Here is an 18,160-nt window from a genome sequence, read left to right as displayed (position 1 = left end):
AAAAAAAAAACCCTTCGAACAGAACCTTTTGAACTTAATAAACCTTTGAAGGCGGGTTCGACAGCCCGTTTGGAGTTGAATTTTTTACATTGCAAGAAGTTATCCTAATTTCTAAAAAACTGGTAAACTGTTGGAACTAGGTTCGGGGAGTACAGTGCATGTCTTAGATATTCCAATTGAAGCTCCCCTAGTTTGGTAGCAGTCTGTTGAGCAGTGCGTGGTCTAGCGTTGTCATGAAGTAGCAGTGACCTAGAGCGATTGACTAGCCTTGGTTGTTTAACAGCTAGCTTTTTCATCATGGTTTGCAGTTGCTGGCAATAGACATCTGCCGTAATCGTCTGGCCAGATTTACGCAAGTTACTTGTGAACGACCCCGATACCATCACCATCACAAGTTACTATTTCGGAATCAATTCGCTTGGGGCACGATTTGGCTGGTTCGGCTGAGTCCATTGCGATGAGCGCTTCCGATTACCGTAATTTTAAAATCCCAGCATTATTATTGTGCCGGTTGAATTATCTAACGCAGCAGTCCACGCGGGTTTGTAGATTTGCTTCACTAACTTCGTGAGTTTCAACCACCTTTCAAACTTTTTCACCTTCCCAATTTTCTTCAAGTAAATTATCTAGTAAATACAGTTTTATCTCTAATACCGCAGCCTGCAGCTAACTCAGAGATAGTTTGCGAAGGATTCGCTTCCACAATAGCCTTCAACTTTTTAATATAAACTTTGGCATCCAGCGGTCCAAGGGGTTCTGCAGGTTGAAATTTCTAGAACGAAAACGTTGGAACTAAAAACGCACTGTGTTTTCTTTAAACACACCGCCGCCATATAGGTTCATCATTAAAGGCCCATTTAGATGGAGAGTTTCTCGTCTCGAAGGTACGATTATTGAAATAATGTAAAAACGTTTCTTCGTCTAAACATCCACACCTCTTCTCGCTCTTTAACTTTTGCAATTCCTCGCAATGGAAAGTGTATTGTGTCCGTGAAAATAATTTTAAAATCAATAATCGTAATTCGAGATGTTGTGCCAGCTGCTATCATGAGTGCAGTGCGTGAGGGTGTTTTGATTATATATGCTCTTCTAAAACAAGAATTCATTTAATGGAAATGGAAAAAAAGATGTTGTGTAAAAAAATGGAAAAACAAGGAGAAACAATTTTGGACCATCTAACACATTGTGCCTTGTATTGCAATTTAGGTACGTAAATATTTTCAGCCCCAGCCCCAGTCCCCAAAGATGATTTTACTTTTGTGTAAATACTTCCATATTTTAATTTTTTTCACTAATTTCTTGGGGACCAAATCCACACATTTCATTGAGAACTCGTTAATGCATTAAGAGCTGCATTTCTCGCATCAAGGTTTTATATTTTTTATTTTCCATGTTCCATTCTATTAAGTTCAGTGAATTTTATATTCGGCAGCAACAAATTTAAAGATAATCACTAAACTCGAATAAAACATCTCACACATAAAAAATGACATACGAGATCGTGTTTATACTAGTCGCGATTTTCATAAGTAAGAATGTTCTAACTAAAATGTCGATGTGTAAGCAGACGCAGGAAATCATCGCCTAGCGATAAATCACTGGCGATTATCGTATGACATAATCGTAGGTGAGAATTTAATTCTTGCCTATATGTAAACATTTTGATACGATAATGTTATGGCGATTATTGCTGGTGATAGTCACGTGCGATTTCTCGCACCAAACGTGGCGAGTACGACAAAACGCCATTTTCATTAATAGGACGTAATATATAAATTTTTGGTCGATGTATTTGCTCTATTATTGTATGTATATCAAAGCCCTACAAATAGCGATTTTGCATTTTAATAATGTAAGCAAATAAAAACTAAAAATAAAAAGCTGGATGGAATATTTTTTGTAGTGAATAGATATCACAAGTGCTATACAAAGTATCGTATTTGAAGTCTGCTTTAGGTGTACGATGTAATTGACAAAACCACATGATGAAAAAAATTCACGAGGTTTTGCGATTATCAAATCATAAGTTTGTATAGTTGTTATCGGGTTCTGAATTACAGTTATTCCTATGTATGTTAAATAAAACTGGCAAAATGGCTGAACGCAGAATGTTTAATTGCTGCGAAAACGGCACAAAAATCAAGATATTTACTAAATCTTCATTAACTCACTGTCATCTGATCAATTAAAAAGGTGATCGCTCTTATCCGTCCAACTATTGCCCAATAGCTATCCTTGATCTCTAAACTAATGGGAACCATTATTAACGGCCAGCTCCTGAGGTATCTAGAGGGCCAACAGCTGATTAGCGATTATTAGTTTATATATTGAGTCCAAGTGGGACGCGCTGGCGGTAATTTTTTTATAGAAAAGGGGGAAACGGGCAGGAGGCTCACACGATGTTATATGATACTGCCACCCGTGGTCACTCAGAGGGCTCGCAAGTGCGTTGCAGGCTTTTTAATTGGTACGCTCCTTTCTTGGTCGAATTGGTTCGGAAATACTTCAGTGGGCAGCTGGTTCCACATAGCAGTGGTGCGCGACAAAAATTGCCTCAAGCAGAGCAACAAGAGTGGCTCTTAAATTCAGTGGGAGGAACCAAACAACAAGTATGTTTATAGTTATTTAATTTATTAAGTGCAGTACATTAAACATGGGAGACAATTCGACTTTCAAATTCAGCATGAAGTAACTTATTTTCAACATCAGGAATAGTGAGATCCGTATTATCACGAGATGAAATGAAATTGGTCACAGATTCCAGTCATTGTATGGGCTCTCTTTGTCTCCGTTAACCACTCAAACTAAAAATGTAATACTGCTGTATTAATCAATGAATTGAATATAATTTGATTAATTATTCATTAATCCAGCATCAGTCGAGACTCGCTTATACGTCGGTTGGGTTCTTTATTTAATATTGTATGCTTTTTCTAAAGACCATAACACATTTGTATAGGGCTATCAAAAAAAATTGTGGTGAAAACCAGCCGTTTAAGCGAGACCACTTGTCGGCAGTGACGTAGATACCACACGTACATTGACTCGTGCGCATCCATTAGCCGACACAAACACACTATTAAAAATAAAAGTTAAAACACTCTTGTATTTACAAAACTCCTGCAGTTAAAATATACGATACAATTGTACCGAAGTCCGTCGCGTCCTACATATATGCAATGTTAACGAAAGTGTGAAAAAATAATGAGCCTACATGTTACGGGACGCGCCGGCATATTCTCTTAAGTCCTATGCTATTTTTTTGTTTTTTTTTTACAATTTTTCGCATTTTAATACAAGAAACCTATTATATTATTAGTTAATAACCTTTCGATATCCATCTAGTGCATTCAGCGAACACCTCATTTTTCGCAATCTCATTTGGAGTTGAGATGTGAGAGAAGCAAAACATTGAGATTGTCACATTACATTGGTGTTTAACAGTTGTCTGAAACAATCCGAATTTGATATCGCCCGCGAGCACACACGTATTTATCCACAAGTCAAACGTAGGCGCTGCTCGATATGACAGTACTTTAAGTAGCCCAAGTATTTTACAAGCCCATCTCGTTAGGCATCTATAAATGAATATTCCTATTTTTTTATTTACATTAAAATTTGTTAATTACAGTATCATAATCGCTCGCGACCGTTACCACGTACTAAAATTCAATAAACACTAGCTAATAAGGATAAAACTAACATTCAAGAATTATCGAACTATCAATTAATTAATAGCCCCCCGCCGCACGTTAGTCACACGACATTGTTTTTGCGTTCAGTCCAAAAGCGAGTCGTGCGCTCGTGAGAATAGGGGCACAACGTTTATACATGTCAATGAATATAAAAATCGATGGACTAATAAGTTTCTAAATAATAAATGTTACAAAAAAACATAAGAAATATTCATGGACAGGTTGGTTAATCACTGAAGCTAAATACGGGACTGTAATCACTATACTATTTAAATTAAAGGCCTCAATAAAAAATAATAGTGTTCATTGGCGGTTATTGCCGCACAAATCCACTCGTGTTCCTAAGGGCACGATCACCACGCGTTCGTCACTAGAACTAGACGGCCGTTAGCTACAGATTGGCCATTATAGGCACTGACGATTTGGGAATCAAAACCAGTCGATCCAATAGTTATTGCGCATCACTAGTTCAAATATGACTTGCCCGACATAGCGCTATGTTCAGGGAGACTGTTAAATTTTACGACTCAATTGAATTCGGGGGTGTACGTTAGTACGGTATTAGTTAACATGGTGGCTATTCTTTTCATAGGAATCGTAACCATGGTAACAAACATTTAACCGCGATTTACAAAGGTCGTTAGGATTTATTTAGAAATCAGAAGCAGTAATACTGCACTGGTCAAATTTTGCCAATTGTAGCTAACGGCTCGTTACGCAACACTATAATGCGCACTTCAATAGTCGTAGCCGGTATCGTCGCATCGCCGCAGCACTACGCCGGCAGCGTACACACGGCCACGTCACACCACGTGACAGCTGACAACTGACACACGTCGCAAGACGCTATCGCGCTCGCTTCCTCGCCGGGCCGCCTGCCGCTGCCGAACGTTCTAATCTCTTTCACTGAAATGAGAATTAAATAAATTACGATATAATATCAAAAACTCTGGACACTAATTATTAACTTTTCTACAATGAAATATGAATACTAAGATTTCGTATGAAACGCTAATTATTTCGAATTAATAGCCTAGATATTTTATTTATCCCAACATGATATCTAATATCAAAATGTTTAGTATAATTTCGTTCAAAAGGAACTGAAATATCACAAACATACTAAGATTGAGACATTCTCTTTGCAATAATTTTAAATAAAAATTTTACTCTGATGACTAAACGCGTCTAAACCTAGTAAAAACCTTTATACTATTTACATCTTTGGACAAACACTACTAAAAATCATAAACAATTACCATTTAATTTCGAATCATCCTCTAATAACATATTTATGTAATTAAAATATAAAGATTCATCATAATATTTACTCAATTTATACAAAATTCACAATATTCTAATTATAATAATTGACACATTTCTATGTTTTAGAAACCACTGTCTCTTTTGTAATTTATTCAATTTTTTCCTATTTTATTCAGACTATCGAAACATTAGAGAAATAATCTATTAATTTTTTTTAAATAAAAATAAACAAAATTTGACTAGTAATTTTTGACAGGACATACTAATCCAGCCTTGCCCATAGTTTTAAAAGGTATAAAAAGTATTTATTAGTTTAATCCCAAATATAGTGAGAATTAAAAAAAAACTATGTTTAACTTAATAAATAAATTTAACAGGCACCGCAACACAAACATTGAACTTTATATATTTAAACCTATATCAGTAAATTTTACAGTTGTTTAATAATGCAAAGTAAACGTCTAAAAATTAGATACGCTGGAAAAAAAGTTCTACGTATTTTTTTTAATAATTCAAAGATGAAGGGAACTTATGGAAAATCGCAAGAATTTCGCTATTATAAATTGTACACCAAATATATAAAAAACTTTTAGGATATAGCAGTTAGTTTTAACTTCAACTGGCTCCCAGATTGATGGCCCTTTACTTGCTTAGCTTTCGTGTCTTGCACCGACTTTACCTAGAATTCATTTAAGGACTTGTAATGGGCCTGCACTCTCAGCGTGAGCAATACGAAAATTCGAAACCTAGCCAAGATCTTCGTAGACGTATGAAACTAAATAGAAAACTTGAATCAAATATTCATCGTATGAATAGTATTCGCGTTAGATTACTTGAATAGCGATGCCTATTTCAATATTATAAAGTATTATTTGTATTATAAAATTCTACGCGTATTGACATTAAATAAAAATTGACAATGGCTACCTGCGCCGGTACTTTGTAACTTCCAATACGATTCCTACATTATTAGGTGTTTATTTTGATTTAGTTCTCTAGTACATCCATAGCATTGATATGGAGATCACAATCGCTATCGTGCGTTACAAAGTACCAGACCTGAGCACTTAGCTACAGACACCTTAAAGGTAAGTGTCAAATAAGAATGTAAAAGAGCACGTTAGAGGTTCATGTATGTATGTGACATAGTTGGAATTGTATAATATTTTAGTAATGATATTCTGCTGCAGAAACAACGGGCTCGTAAGGAAATTTACGTTTCAAGGTCCATTATTTTAAATTAATATTTAGTAAAGTAAAATAACTATATTTCATTTAAAACAGTAAAAGAATCTTCTTGTCTATTGCCCACCACTTATTGTTTGGCAGTGTACTTCGGTTTTAAATAATTCATCAAAAACGAATGATAAATAGAGAGAATTGTCGTCAAGCGTTTACATGAAACTGAAATGGAATTTAGTACGTAAATTTCCTTAGGTGCCCGTTTTTTTTACAAGTGTTTATAGATTTGCAAGCACGTGTAAGTAAGTATATACATATGGTTGTCCACAAATTTCTCGGAAACCAAAAGTTAAATTAAGACGATCATTAGATGATGACCAGTCGATGTTACATCAAAATAGCTTCAGTAGTTTTCTAGTTATGGACATATATTCATTTCTAGAGGGGACATATAGGTACCTATATAAATAATGTTGCCAGGTCTTTCGAGGTCGGTTTAATTTTTCTAAATGACTTATTTTACATCGCTAATGGGCGGCGGCTGTGGATGCGGCGCTGGCTGGCGTCGCTGCACAGAGGGCGAGCGTCGGTCGGGCGCTGCGCCAGCGGCTGCCCCGAGAGTAGCAGACTCATTGTGCTGCTTGCGCTGGCGCAAGACGGTCCAGTCGAACGTGTAGTCATACTGGTAGCTCATCGTGCGGAACAGGATACGGAACAACTGAAATTCACAACGGCATTTAATTTATTCATATTTCATTAAACGTTAGAGTAGAATACACAGTATTTTAATACATAGCAAATCATTTTTATAACTAAAATAAAGACCTCGGGTCGTTTTACTAATTCTAAATAATCCCCTAGGAAACATTAAAGGCAACACTAACAATTAATTGTACTAAATAACCAAATCTAAAACCCTACTAGAAATGCAAGACGGAAAATGCCAAATAGTAATACAAAACGATGAAGATACAAAATATCCACGACCTAAAAGGGTTGTCGTATTAATTTTCTAATGAAGTAGCAACTCACCTGTCTCAAATACATATAGTCGGGAGACTCCTCGAAGGTGAGACCGCGGCAGTAGTTCAAGTACATCGCGAACTCCGCTGGGAAGCCCTGCATACATATATAATTATACACATTTATGAAAACAATTATTATTGCGTAAGTTATAATATCTCACTCTTGGTAGTAATGCTGAAGCCGCTAAGCCGACGATAGACTCTATATAAACAGGAACATTTTGAGAAAAATTTGTTACGATGTTCAGATTAATACACATTAATGTTATATTTTAATCAAACAATATCATTTAGGTGCATATACAGGTTGGCTAAAAAGTTTTGGATCACGACTTTATGGCCACACTGTATAAGTTGCTTATTTTTATTTATTTTATAGATTTAATTTCCTGTCATAAATTAAACTTATTTTTACAGTCAAAACCGTTTACAACATCATTTAGAACAACATACCGGATATATTGACCTAAACCAAAAAATCCCGGCGGGCGGGCGGGCAAAAATACTTTAGTATTAGGTACTTAACAACAACGTCATTGGCTGTTATGTCGATCGGTTTTTACTACCAAATATGAGTAGTCCCTTCTAGGTCGTAATAACAAATTTTGACTGTATTTCATTTTTTTTTAAGAATATAAATTTATAATGTACGAAACGTTTTAATTATATGATATATTGTAGGATTGCCTGCAATCTTTCACAATTACAACATTACTAACTTCAACTAAGTACTGGAACTGTAGCGGTGACGTCATTTAAGGATTTGCATAACACGTTATGAGAAACCGATATAATATTGGTTACTTATAATTTCATAATATTTGGGTCAAAGTCTGCACTAAAACAATAAATTATGACACAAAATTAACTAATTAGTTGCTTACAAGTGCTGAGGGCAAAGATCATGTCATTGTCATGTAAATCACGTTTTGTTTTGAGACAAAGTATTTTTTTCCTATACATGTGAGAAAGTTCAATAAGACCTCGATATGGTCCAATAGGAAAATAATTAAATATATTGGGAACAAAATTACATTGTAAAGCAGCGCCTGCGTAGTTTTTTATTTAATTAATCCGGATTCCCGGAAAACAATCAATTATTTGGAGTAAGCCATGGAACACCTGCTTGCATTAAAAAAACCAAGAAAACATGAGAAAGTGTCTGTTTGCATGCCCCTGTCTGAGGGAGCATGGGACTACGAATATATACTGTACCTTACAAAGCACCTCGACGGGGGTAGACATCTTCTTCTCACTGATACGTTCGTACTTCTGCTTCTTGGTGATGGCCTTTAGACCTTGCCACGGCAGCGATCCCCTGTAACACAATAAGTTGAATCTTCTTTCTCTAGAGTTCTTCAAAATTCCAGTTTAATTTATTGTAAAATATCTTATTGTCCTTTGTTAAAATAGCTTTTACACATTAAGAAAAAGCTATTTTAACAAAAGACAAAACTATGTGCAACTGTACGGACTGGAAAATGCAAACAAAATTAGACGACTGGAATTCAAGAAAACAAAATATGCAGAGATCACAACATCATCCCCAACTGTGTACGATTGGCTCCAAGAAAGGACATAGTTGGGAGCGCCAGTATTCTTGAAACAGCAAGGAGAAAATTGTTAATTAAACTATCACCGTAAAATATCTTTGCAATCGTATTATAAAGAAAATTCTAATCAAATACTAAACGCACTGGCGTTGCAAGAAAAATAATGTCGAACGCACAATCTAGCAACTTTAATTGTATCATTTCTAACAATAAACGAAATACGTAGTACAAATTAGATGATAGAATCTGAAATAGATTAGCTTCTTGCAATCTATTTTGTATTAGAAAATATTAGATTATAAGCAACATTAGCATCGATTGTGTAAGGCAATACTCGGGATAAAAATCACAAACCTATTAAAGTACATAAGGACGTAGCCAAGCGACTCCATGTCATCCCGCCGCGACTGCTCAATGCCAAGATGCGCGTTGATTGATGCGTACCGAGCAGTACCTGTACAAAATTATTATTATAAGCTAGCGCTTCGTGTGTGGAAAGAGGGTAGAATATTTATATTTCACGTGCCGTTAATCTTATTTATATACTTATTATTTTAAAAAAATCCATGGCGCTACAACCTTTTTACGTCAGATTTCTGTGTCTGTTTCATGATCGTGTTAATCGAATAGGCAAGTAGGTGACCAGCCTTCTGTGCCTGACGCACGCCGTTGACTCTTTGGGTCTAAGGCAAGCCGGTTTCCTCACGATGTTTTCCTTCACCGTTCGAGCTAATGTATAATGCGCACATAGAAATAAAATGCATTGGTGCACACCCGGGGATCAAACCTACGACCTCAGGGATGTGAGTCGCACGCTGCAGCCACGAGGCCAACACTGCTCTATACTTATAACCAACTATACTTATTATTAGACCGTGTTATTACCATGGTTACCATTCTCTTCATATAGAAATCATTTCCATGGTAATAAACACCAACACCGTGATAAAGGGCCGTTCAAGTATTACGTAAGAAATAAGAGGTCTTCGATTTTCTTATATGGTGATTAGGTCAACAGTAATTATTTACTTTTTTACACATATTACCCACAAATTGTCTATGCATAAAAACTAAATGCATTTTCGAGGATTCCTAAAAAAATATACGTCTATATACTATTACTTTTGAGAGCTTTGCTTACAGTAATAATAACACATCAAATGAGATGTAAGATCATCACAATTTTGTTCCAAATTCTTGTATATTTTTTTTAATATGACCCACCCAGCGTTTATAAGTAGACCAATTGAAGTTCGTGGCTCCATGTGTCCTCTCATGCATTAATGATAGGTAATTCATTTACCGTACGTACCTAATAAGGTACGTGCATACAATCACGTTAAACGCCTTTCTAAAGGTAGGATTATAAAAAACCAAATTTCACGGTTAGTTCGCTGAAATTTGGGGGCCATGTGACTCACCATCGCGAACATTTAACTGTTACGTAACACAAATTAGAAATCTCCTTACGTATTGCTTCACACGAAACCAACCTTGTATTCTCATTGTAATAGTATGATATTATTTTGTATTTAGTTTACCGCGACTTCATAGATTTTAGTTACATGTACCTAAGTCAGGTCAAAGACATGAAGGATATTTTGATACAACTTCGAAACTCCGTCATATTCCAATATCAGAAAATCTAGATACTTGATAAGATTATTTATTAATAATTAATCTCATTTTAATTTTATTTAGAGACATACATTGTTCTTTCAGTTAATAATACCTATTTTTGTCTTAACCATCAAAGAACTACTAAAGCTATTCCATCTTCGGAAAAGGGGGCAAGAGCCTCTTCTGATGTACGTTGAAACCACCACTTACGGACATTCCTTCTGGCGGACTTAATTGGGCAGCTGGTTCCACATTGGTCAATCTCATAGAGGCGAGTAGGTTTCTAGCCGGACAATAATTAGGACATGCAATGCCTAATTTTACCCAGTACCTTATCCCTAAACGTCGAAACGCTACGTATGTAGTAGTCATGCTTGTGAACCAACTCAATGTAGACAACAATTTCGACCGTGAATGTACCATCTTTTGGACAACTTTAATTTTGGATTAAATTTAAAAAATAAATTTTACCACAGCGTTACGTGTATATAATATTAATTTTGACGTTAATATCAAACCATTTAATGATATGAATCAATAATTATTAAACGATAGCGCAGATAAGAGGGTTGAGAATGTAAAACGATTTCCAGCTCCGTTCGAAAGTGATTGGTCAATATCTGTAGTTTACGTCCGTTTGACTAATCACAGTTCTTGCGATTTTTGTACACACATAACCTCCAAGGACAGCAATTTAAATCAATCGAATGGATGAAGACATTTACTTTCTTAATAACATATTATAGATAATATTATTTAAAATAACATATTAACAATAACAGCTATATAAACTTAATAAACTATTTTATAAATTAAATTAAACTTACCGGTGAGGTTCTTATCCTCGCGGTATGAAATGTGAGAGCGTGTGCGCAGATCCCGGTATTTCTTAGCAAGACCGAAGTCGATCATATAGAGCTTGTTGCAGTGACGTCCGATGCCCATAAGAAAGTTGTCCGGCTTTATGTCGCGGTGAATAAAACACTTGCAGTGGATGAACTCTACGCGACCCAGCATTTGATCTGTTGATCAAATTGTAGACATAATTTAATACTATACATGAGCTTAGGTGAAACATGGTGAACAGTCCCAGATACAGGGAAAGGAAAAAAATCAGTATAGTTAACGATTTCTTTTGTTTTTTTTTTTGACAAAATTTATATTAAATATTAACATCGATTTATATTTGTTCACTTCAAACGGACATTCTGTAAAAGATCAAAATCGCAAATAGCCCTGATGAGCACTTGCACTTTACTAGTTTAGCTTAAGGAAGTATCCCAATGGCTCAATGACTGACTGGTCTCGTCCGCACCTTTGGAGATTAGGAATTCGATTCTGTGTCTCGATTCTTTATTTTTGTTTTTTCAATTATATACATGTAATTTACATTAGCATAAAATGGTGTTCCGCAAAGTAACGCCTGATTCAATTAATTACTAAACATATTTGATTAAAAAAGAATTAATTTGTATTATCATTGTATCACAATAATTTTGGGCCAATGGCCTTCACTCTTTCGTTGCCTCGAGGCCTCCAGACCAAAATTCAGCAGTGATGGTGAGGTCAAACATAACCATCAATTTATACAATATTTTCGTCACTCGCTGTTTGAATATCGTGCAGAAGCTGTGTGTGTCAAGGAGTTTTTCCGTCTGAAGTACTCCCTAAAGACTAAGTGCACACTTTATTGTAATAACATTAAGACAGAAACTTCTCGATCCTTATGGTACTTTAGAATGACTCATTTCAAACTATAAGCCGGTAGAGTAACTTAAGCTTAAAATAAAACATTTATTAAACATAATTTGATGTTCTGATAAAAGCGATTAGAAACAAAAAGTGTCAATTGAAAAATAATACCAGTTTACGATAATAATTGTTAAGAGTTTTAAGTATGATTTAGTTACATAATAAAAAAACACTGATATCAATTTTGAAAGGTGATTTGGTCGAGCATCGAAATATGACTTGCATAAACTAACTGTACGCCCAGTACTATAAGTGAGATTGACAAAGACTAGTCCAAATACCAAACTCAACAGAAGACAGATAATGCAATAAAATAACGAGACGAAATTATTCAAAAAACATATTTTGATATGAATATAGTTTATTATTACGAAATCCAATACAAATAAGAGTTACCCCTACACCTATTTTTTTTTTAGATACGAAATATACTTCGTCAGTTTCTAAGGTCTGTTTGCCTGACATAATTAAAATTGTATGTCGCAAGTTCCCACGTAAAAACACCTGCACAAAATGCAATGTCACCGGAAACCGCTGAGGACACGCTCATATAACACTTTGTAGGAATCGTGATTCTTATAAAGGTCGGGGTTACTTTTTTCGATTTTTACTTAATACAGTGTAAACTTCATGTAACCTGCCTCGATTTTACGATAAACCCCCTAAAGCGTCGAAATAACTCGGCTTTGGTTGGTTTAACTCGGCTTCCATACAATGATACACTCTACATAGCATTACTCCTACCCTCAATACCGAATTATATACTTAAAAGCACATTTTAAGTAGCCGAAATCAGTTAAAATTAAGGAGGTGTGTAGGTTCTTTTGTCGCTTTATTGTCCTAGCGTAATAAACTCGACAGTCGGCATCATACGTACCGAACTTTCCAAGAAATCCGAACTTTTGTTTACAAATTGTGATTGCTTGGTACGTGCTTTATCACGAAGATCCCTCAATATCTCTAGATATTTGATCCAGCAAAAGACGTCAAACGAGAATAACACACTAAACGCAATCAATTCAAATAAGCATTGTTTTTTATGTAGTAACTAACGCTAGTCTGAAATAAACTTTTTCTAAATACTGGTTTTTCATTTTTCCATTTAACGACAACTCTTTGTCACGTCAAATATGCACAGTCCCTTAAGCGTCCTTATATAGAGTTTACATTGTAGTTTTAATTTATAAATTAATTTTGTGTAAGTGAATCTAAAGTTAGTGAAGTAGCCCGGGTCTACCCAGAGATCTCTGACAGACAATTTTGAAATCCAACTTAATCTAGAGAAAACTTCTACTATACTAATAATATAAAGCTGAATACGAAGCTGTTTGTTTGTTACACTTGCTTATTTTGGAACTACTGAATAAAATTATATTTGGGTTGGAAAGTCTATTTGGTGAAGTGGGCATAAGGAATTTACACCAGTAAAACTACAGAGCAAAGGTAGAAGTCAATATGTTAAGTTAGCCCTGTGGCAATATAATATACTGTTGTTTACAATACTATTATTAGCCAGATCGTCAAAGGCCAAAAGAGTTAAAGACTTAACATAGGCGATAGATTCATTGAATATTACACAAAAAGTAAAGTATGCATTTATGAGAAAATCACAAAATATGTAAACCTAATAAATGGATTATTATATAGATTCTACAAACACAGTGACCTGAGTCAAATAAACCTATAATTATTCAAAGCAATTTTCTAGCTATCCTTGCCAAGAATGAACCAAAATAAAAAAATATCAAGTCTTTGAATTGAAGGCCCGAGTTGTAAATGACCTTACCACTGACCATGAATTCAATACTTTGCATTTAGGAGTTAGTAAAAAAATTAAGGTAATGGTTTAGAAAAAAATATATATCATATCTTTATATGAAAATATTTGTTGTAAAATTTTGAAATTGTTTATGTTTTAATGCAAAAACAATGATTTTTAGTAATAATAATAATTGAAATATATATTAAACAATTTAATTATTACGAAAAATCTTTACATTAGAAGCTAAACAATACTTATTAACTAGATTTAACTGTAAAGTAGTCTTGTAAAATGCAGTGAAAATGTCCAAAGTTTTGACAAATCTATGGAAAATTAACCCACCTGCTAACATGAGTACAGTCTTGATAGTAAACTGCCGTGAGCAGAAGTTAAAGAGATCCTCAAGTGAGGGACCCAGTAAGTCCATCACCAGAATGTTGTGGTCCCGTTCGAATCCAAACCATCTGTAAGACAATTCCCATAAGTAAAAGAGCTAAGTTTACTTGTTAATAACTATGTGAACTGCCTGGACCCGAGATTAACTTAAACTAGAAACCAATAGATTAGAGTCCAATCTTGCATATAAAAGTTATAAAAGAAAATTTAGATATTAGTGAGTAATCAATTTTATAAAACAAAGCATATACAAATTTCACCTTATATGTGGTATTCCAACACCGCCTTGGAGCATCTTATACACTCTACTCTCATATAACAGCTGTGGGTGCCGAGCCTTTATGCTCTCCACCTTAACTGCTACCTCCTACAAAAAGAACATATTTTTAAAATAAATTACAGTTATAAGTAAGACTAATAACACAAGAGAATTTACACTTATATTCAAAAACCAATGTGCCGAAGGCTTTTCTAATTATAATCTTATATAAATTGATGTGTTATTAAATAATTCCCTCTTAGGAGTAATCCTTTTTATAACAAACAGGACTTACGAAATAAAAAAGACTGACATTATGAAAGTACCATACTTTTAATTAGTTACACAATACCATATGGCAGCAACTCTTGGTTTAATAGCATTATTAGGGTTTCTGTGTAAAATAATGTATATTCATTATTTCATTCTCTCTGGTCAAATCTTGGTAACAAATTAGACTAAATATATAAGTAGCTATAAACAAGTTATGATGTGTGTATATACAAGTATCAATAAGGATTTAATATATTTTAAATTTCTTAAAAAAAAGGATAGATTTTAGAAAAGCTTTTTTTATGAAGGCAATAAAAATTAAAACGCCTCTAACTAATTTTTAATGCATCTCAGTAACAAAAGCTTTACAAGTTATAACTCAATGCATGTTTAAATTAAGTTAAATTAAAATTTAGAACTTTATCACATCTGATAATAACATTTTTGTATATTGAAACTTTAAACAGTCAGATATTACTTCATTAACAAAATCAAATTTAAGAAACTATTGACTACATATGGACAAAATGGAATTAATTACACAAGAATCAAGTCCTTGAATATGTTCTGCCATGTATGATTGAATGCAAATATGAGACCTCTCTTAGTGCTTTAACTTATTTTTCCAAATATACTTAAATAATATGAAAAAAATATTTGTTTACAAAATTTTAAATTAAATAAATACATTATTTACAAAAAAACCTATATTTTATCATGTAAGTTAAAATACATGATGAGCAGATATTTATAGATTTCTCTTATATATGTGAAACAATACACTTGATAACTGTCTGAGGTTTGTTTCCTAGCCGCTGCTAAGTTGTTACTAATTTAAATATGACCTAAATTATTGTAAACTTGTATTTTGAAACTGAGAATATAAAAACAATATGATACTGCTAAGAACTACTTGCTACATAATTTAAACCAGTTTGATTTTCTGTAATAAGCAGTTATTGGATATTCTGTATGACCTACTAAATTACATGGCTACTATTTTTTACAATCAATAAATAGACAAACAAATACAAATATTTAATGATCAAGAAAATCCGACGCGCCATTAGCAAATGGGCTTTATCTGCTCAGATTTCTATGCACACAAATAGACAAACGAATAATATATGTAGTGATATTCCTTCTCATGTTACGACTTACGACAAAGACAATCAATCGACGACCAAAGTAGAAAAAGCAATCTAAATTCACCAGTTACGACAATGATGCACTTAATCGATAGGTCGAATGATAATATAATTCTATACAAACTATGAAAACCTATAACAGAAGAAATCATCGCGTACAACAGGATTTAAAATGAAGTAAAGGTGTCGTAATGTAGACTTAACAATGGTATATAGGGTCAGAGTATAAGAAATTACCTCTCCGTCTGAAATGCATATCGCCAAGAAGATGTCTCCAAAGCTCCCGCCGCCAATTTTGCGGACGAGGTTGAATTTATCAGCTATTACTAAATGTTTTCTGGTTATCAACATGCGTTCGAACATCGCCATTTTCTCCTGCCTTCATCACTCGCTGTCACGAACTTATAATAAATTTCTTCGCACTAACACGAAATATCACAAATACACGTTTTAATTTTGTCTTTAGTCTTGATTTAAACACAAATCACTTTAAATAAGCTACGCTATTCCTATAAAATTCATTTTGAAGCGATTAGTAAAAAGGTGTCGTCAGCTTATTTTACGTGACGTCACAATGGCAGTGATGCCACATTTAAAAATCGACCATAAAGAAAATTATTTCTACCAATTCTACAGACCGCTACCAAAAGTTTCCTACTAATTCGTTTGACGACGCAGATGTAATTTTCAGTTTAAATATTAAATCATTTTATAAATAAGTGAATAGAATGACCTCTTCGTGTAGTATTTTTTTAATGACAACCTTATAGAAAACTTTAAATGAAGTAAAATGTGCGAATGATTTTCATATTCAAGACCTACAATAGTAGTAGAATAAAACTGGTAACACTGTCATTATTTTAACCGTGCCAACACAGATGGCGGTATTTACAAATATGCTAGATGTGTAGTTTTAACTGTTTAACCATATTCTTTAAAACATTATTATTAAATTGTTGGTATATTTAATTTAAAAAGAAATCAGTTTATCTTCTTAAGTTAAAAAAATAAAGTGATGTAATAAAGGAGTATGTGTATAGTATATTTTCATTTTGAAGTATGTTGTCAATAGAAATAATTATGAGTTTTAATTGTATTTATTAACCAAGTAGTCTACAACATATATAATACTTTATCAGTTATATGTTGCTTCTGTATAGCATTGGTTAATGTTTCATTAAACTCATATTGGATCCTTTATTAGTTCTGAAAACTAATGAATGGCCATATCATGAAGTGGCCAGACATTCGTTGAAATATTCAATAAATCTTCGTCAACCATTCTATGAAATGGTTAATTCTAAGTTCTGGCAAGACACATCACTAAACTAGGTCCCCATATATCTTAAGCCCCCTGGGACATACTCATTCTCTATTTGATTCAATAAAAGTGAACAACTTTCTATGTTCATAGGTAACACTTTTTTGATAATAATAACATTAAATGTTTATTTTATGAAACTTTTAGAGGAAACAAAATGATCCACAATTTTTTCTAATTGCAGAATAGTAGAAAACTTAGAAATTCAATTCTCTAAACAAATATATCCTCTCTCTATTAATACAAGCATAAATATAGTGATAACTTATATTATTGTGCCTACTAAATAGTTTTGGTAAACCAAAACTGTAGTTAGTACACTTAATACATTTAATTTAATATAGTTACGATATTATGTAGGGAAATTTGTAAGATCTACATTCTATCTTATCTTTGATTACTCATGAGCAAGGTAATTTAATTTAAATACCAATAATATAAGATATTTTGGAAATACACATAATATTTGTATTTTGAACCATGCTATATATATATTTGCAATTCTTTAGGGCATAAAAACACTCAAACCAGCTATCTCTCATACATAAATAAAGTTGTCACTAATAAGTGCTCTCGAGATTTAGCGCATAAGACAAGCATTTAAAAAATTATCACTCACCTCGCCTTTTCCAATGTTTATTCCTAAATAGATATCACCAAAAGAGCCACCACCAATTCTTCTATTTATTCTATATTTTCCCGCAACAAGAAAGTCTGCATTTTCATATAATCGCATAAACGACATTTTTATTATCTTTAAAATTAAAAAAATCAGTTGCTGGGATCACTATTAAAGTTAATTTTGACGCGTTAACATTTCTTGCTAAAAAAAAAGATTTATATAGTATTAAAAACCAATATATTGAGAATATGGAAAAATAAAATATGACAGATTGTATAAATTCCTT

General features: G+C 33.5%; 1 protein-coding gene across 6 annotated transcripts; it reads right to left on the bottom strand.

Moving 5' to 3' along the window:
- Positions 1 to 2,610: 2,610 nt before the first annotated feature.
- On the bottom strand, positions 2,611 to 18,123 carry LOC123720745 (casein kinase I-like). 6 transcript variants are annotated; one of them, XR_006756081.1, is made up of 9 exons: positions 17,872 to 18,121; positions 14,512 to 14,618; positions 14,198 to 14,319; positions 11,169 to 11,363; positions 9,076 to 9,175; positions 8,384 to 8,486; positions 7,176 to 7,262; positions 6,603 to 6,861; positions 2,611 to 4,601 (listed from the first exon to the last, which is right to left on the bottom strand). XR_006756081.1 is itself a non-coding variant. In XM_045677481.1 (9 exons), the coding sequence occupies exons 1-9, from the start codon at positions 16,298 to 16,300 to the stop codon at positions 4,599 to 4,601; spliced, it is 1,044 nt and encodes a 347-aa protein (XP_045533437.1). In that variant the 5' UTR covers positions 16,301 to 16,508; the 3' UTR covers positions 2,611 to 4,598. The 6 variants fall into 6 exon arrangements, 3 of the variants coding, with proteins under 3 accessions (XP_045533437.1, XP_045533436.1, XP_045533434.1); XR_006756079.1 differs by lacking the exon at positions 17,872 to 18,121 and adding an exon at positions 16,169 to 16,508; XM_045677481.1 differs by lacking the exon at positions 17,872 to 18,121 and adding an exon at positions 16,169 to 16,508 and having other exon boundaries at positions 6,667 to 6,861.
- Positions 18,124 to 18,160: the final 37 nt, after the last annotated feature.

The sequence above is a fragment of the Pieris brassicae genome, chromosome 2, assembly GCF_905147105.1.
Source record: "Pieris brassicae chromosome 2, ilPieBrab1.1, whole genome shotgun sequence".
Taxonomy (NCBI): Eukaryota; Metazoa; Arthropoda; class Insecta; order Lepidoptera; family Pieridae; genus Pieris; species Pieris brassicae.
This window is presented reverse-complemented; position numbering and strand designations above follow the sequence as displayed.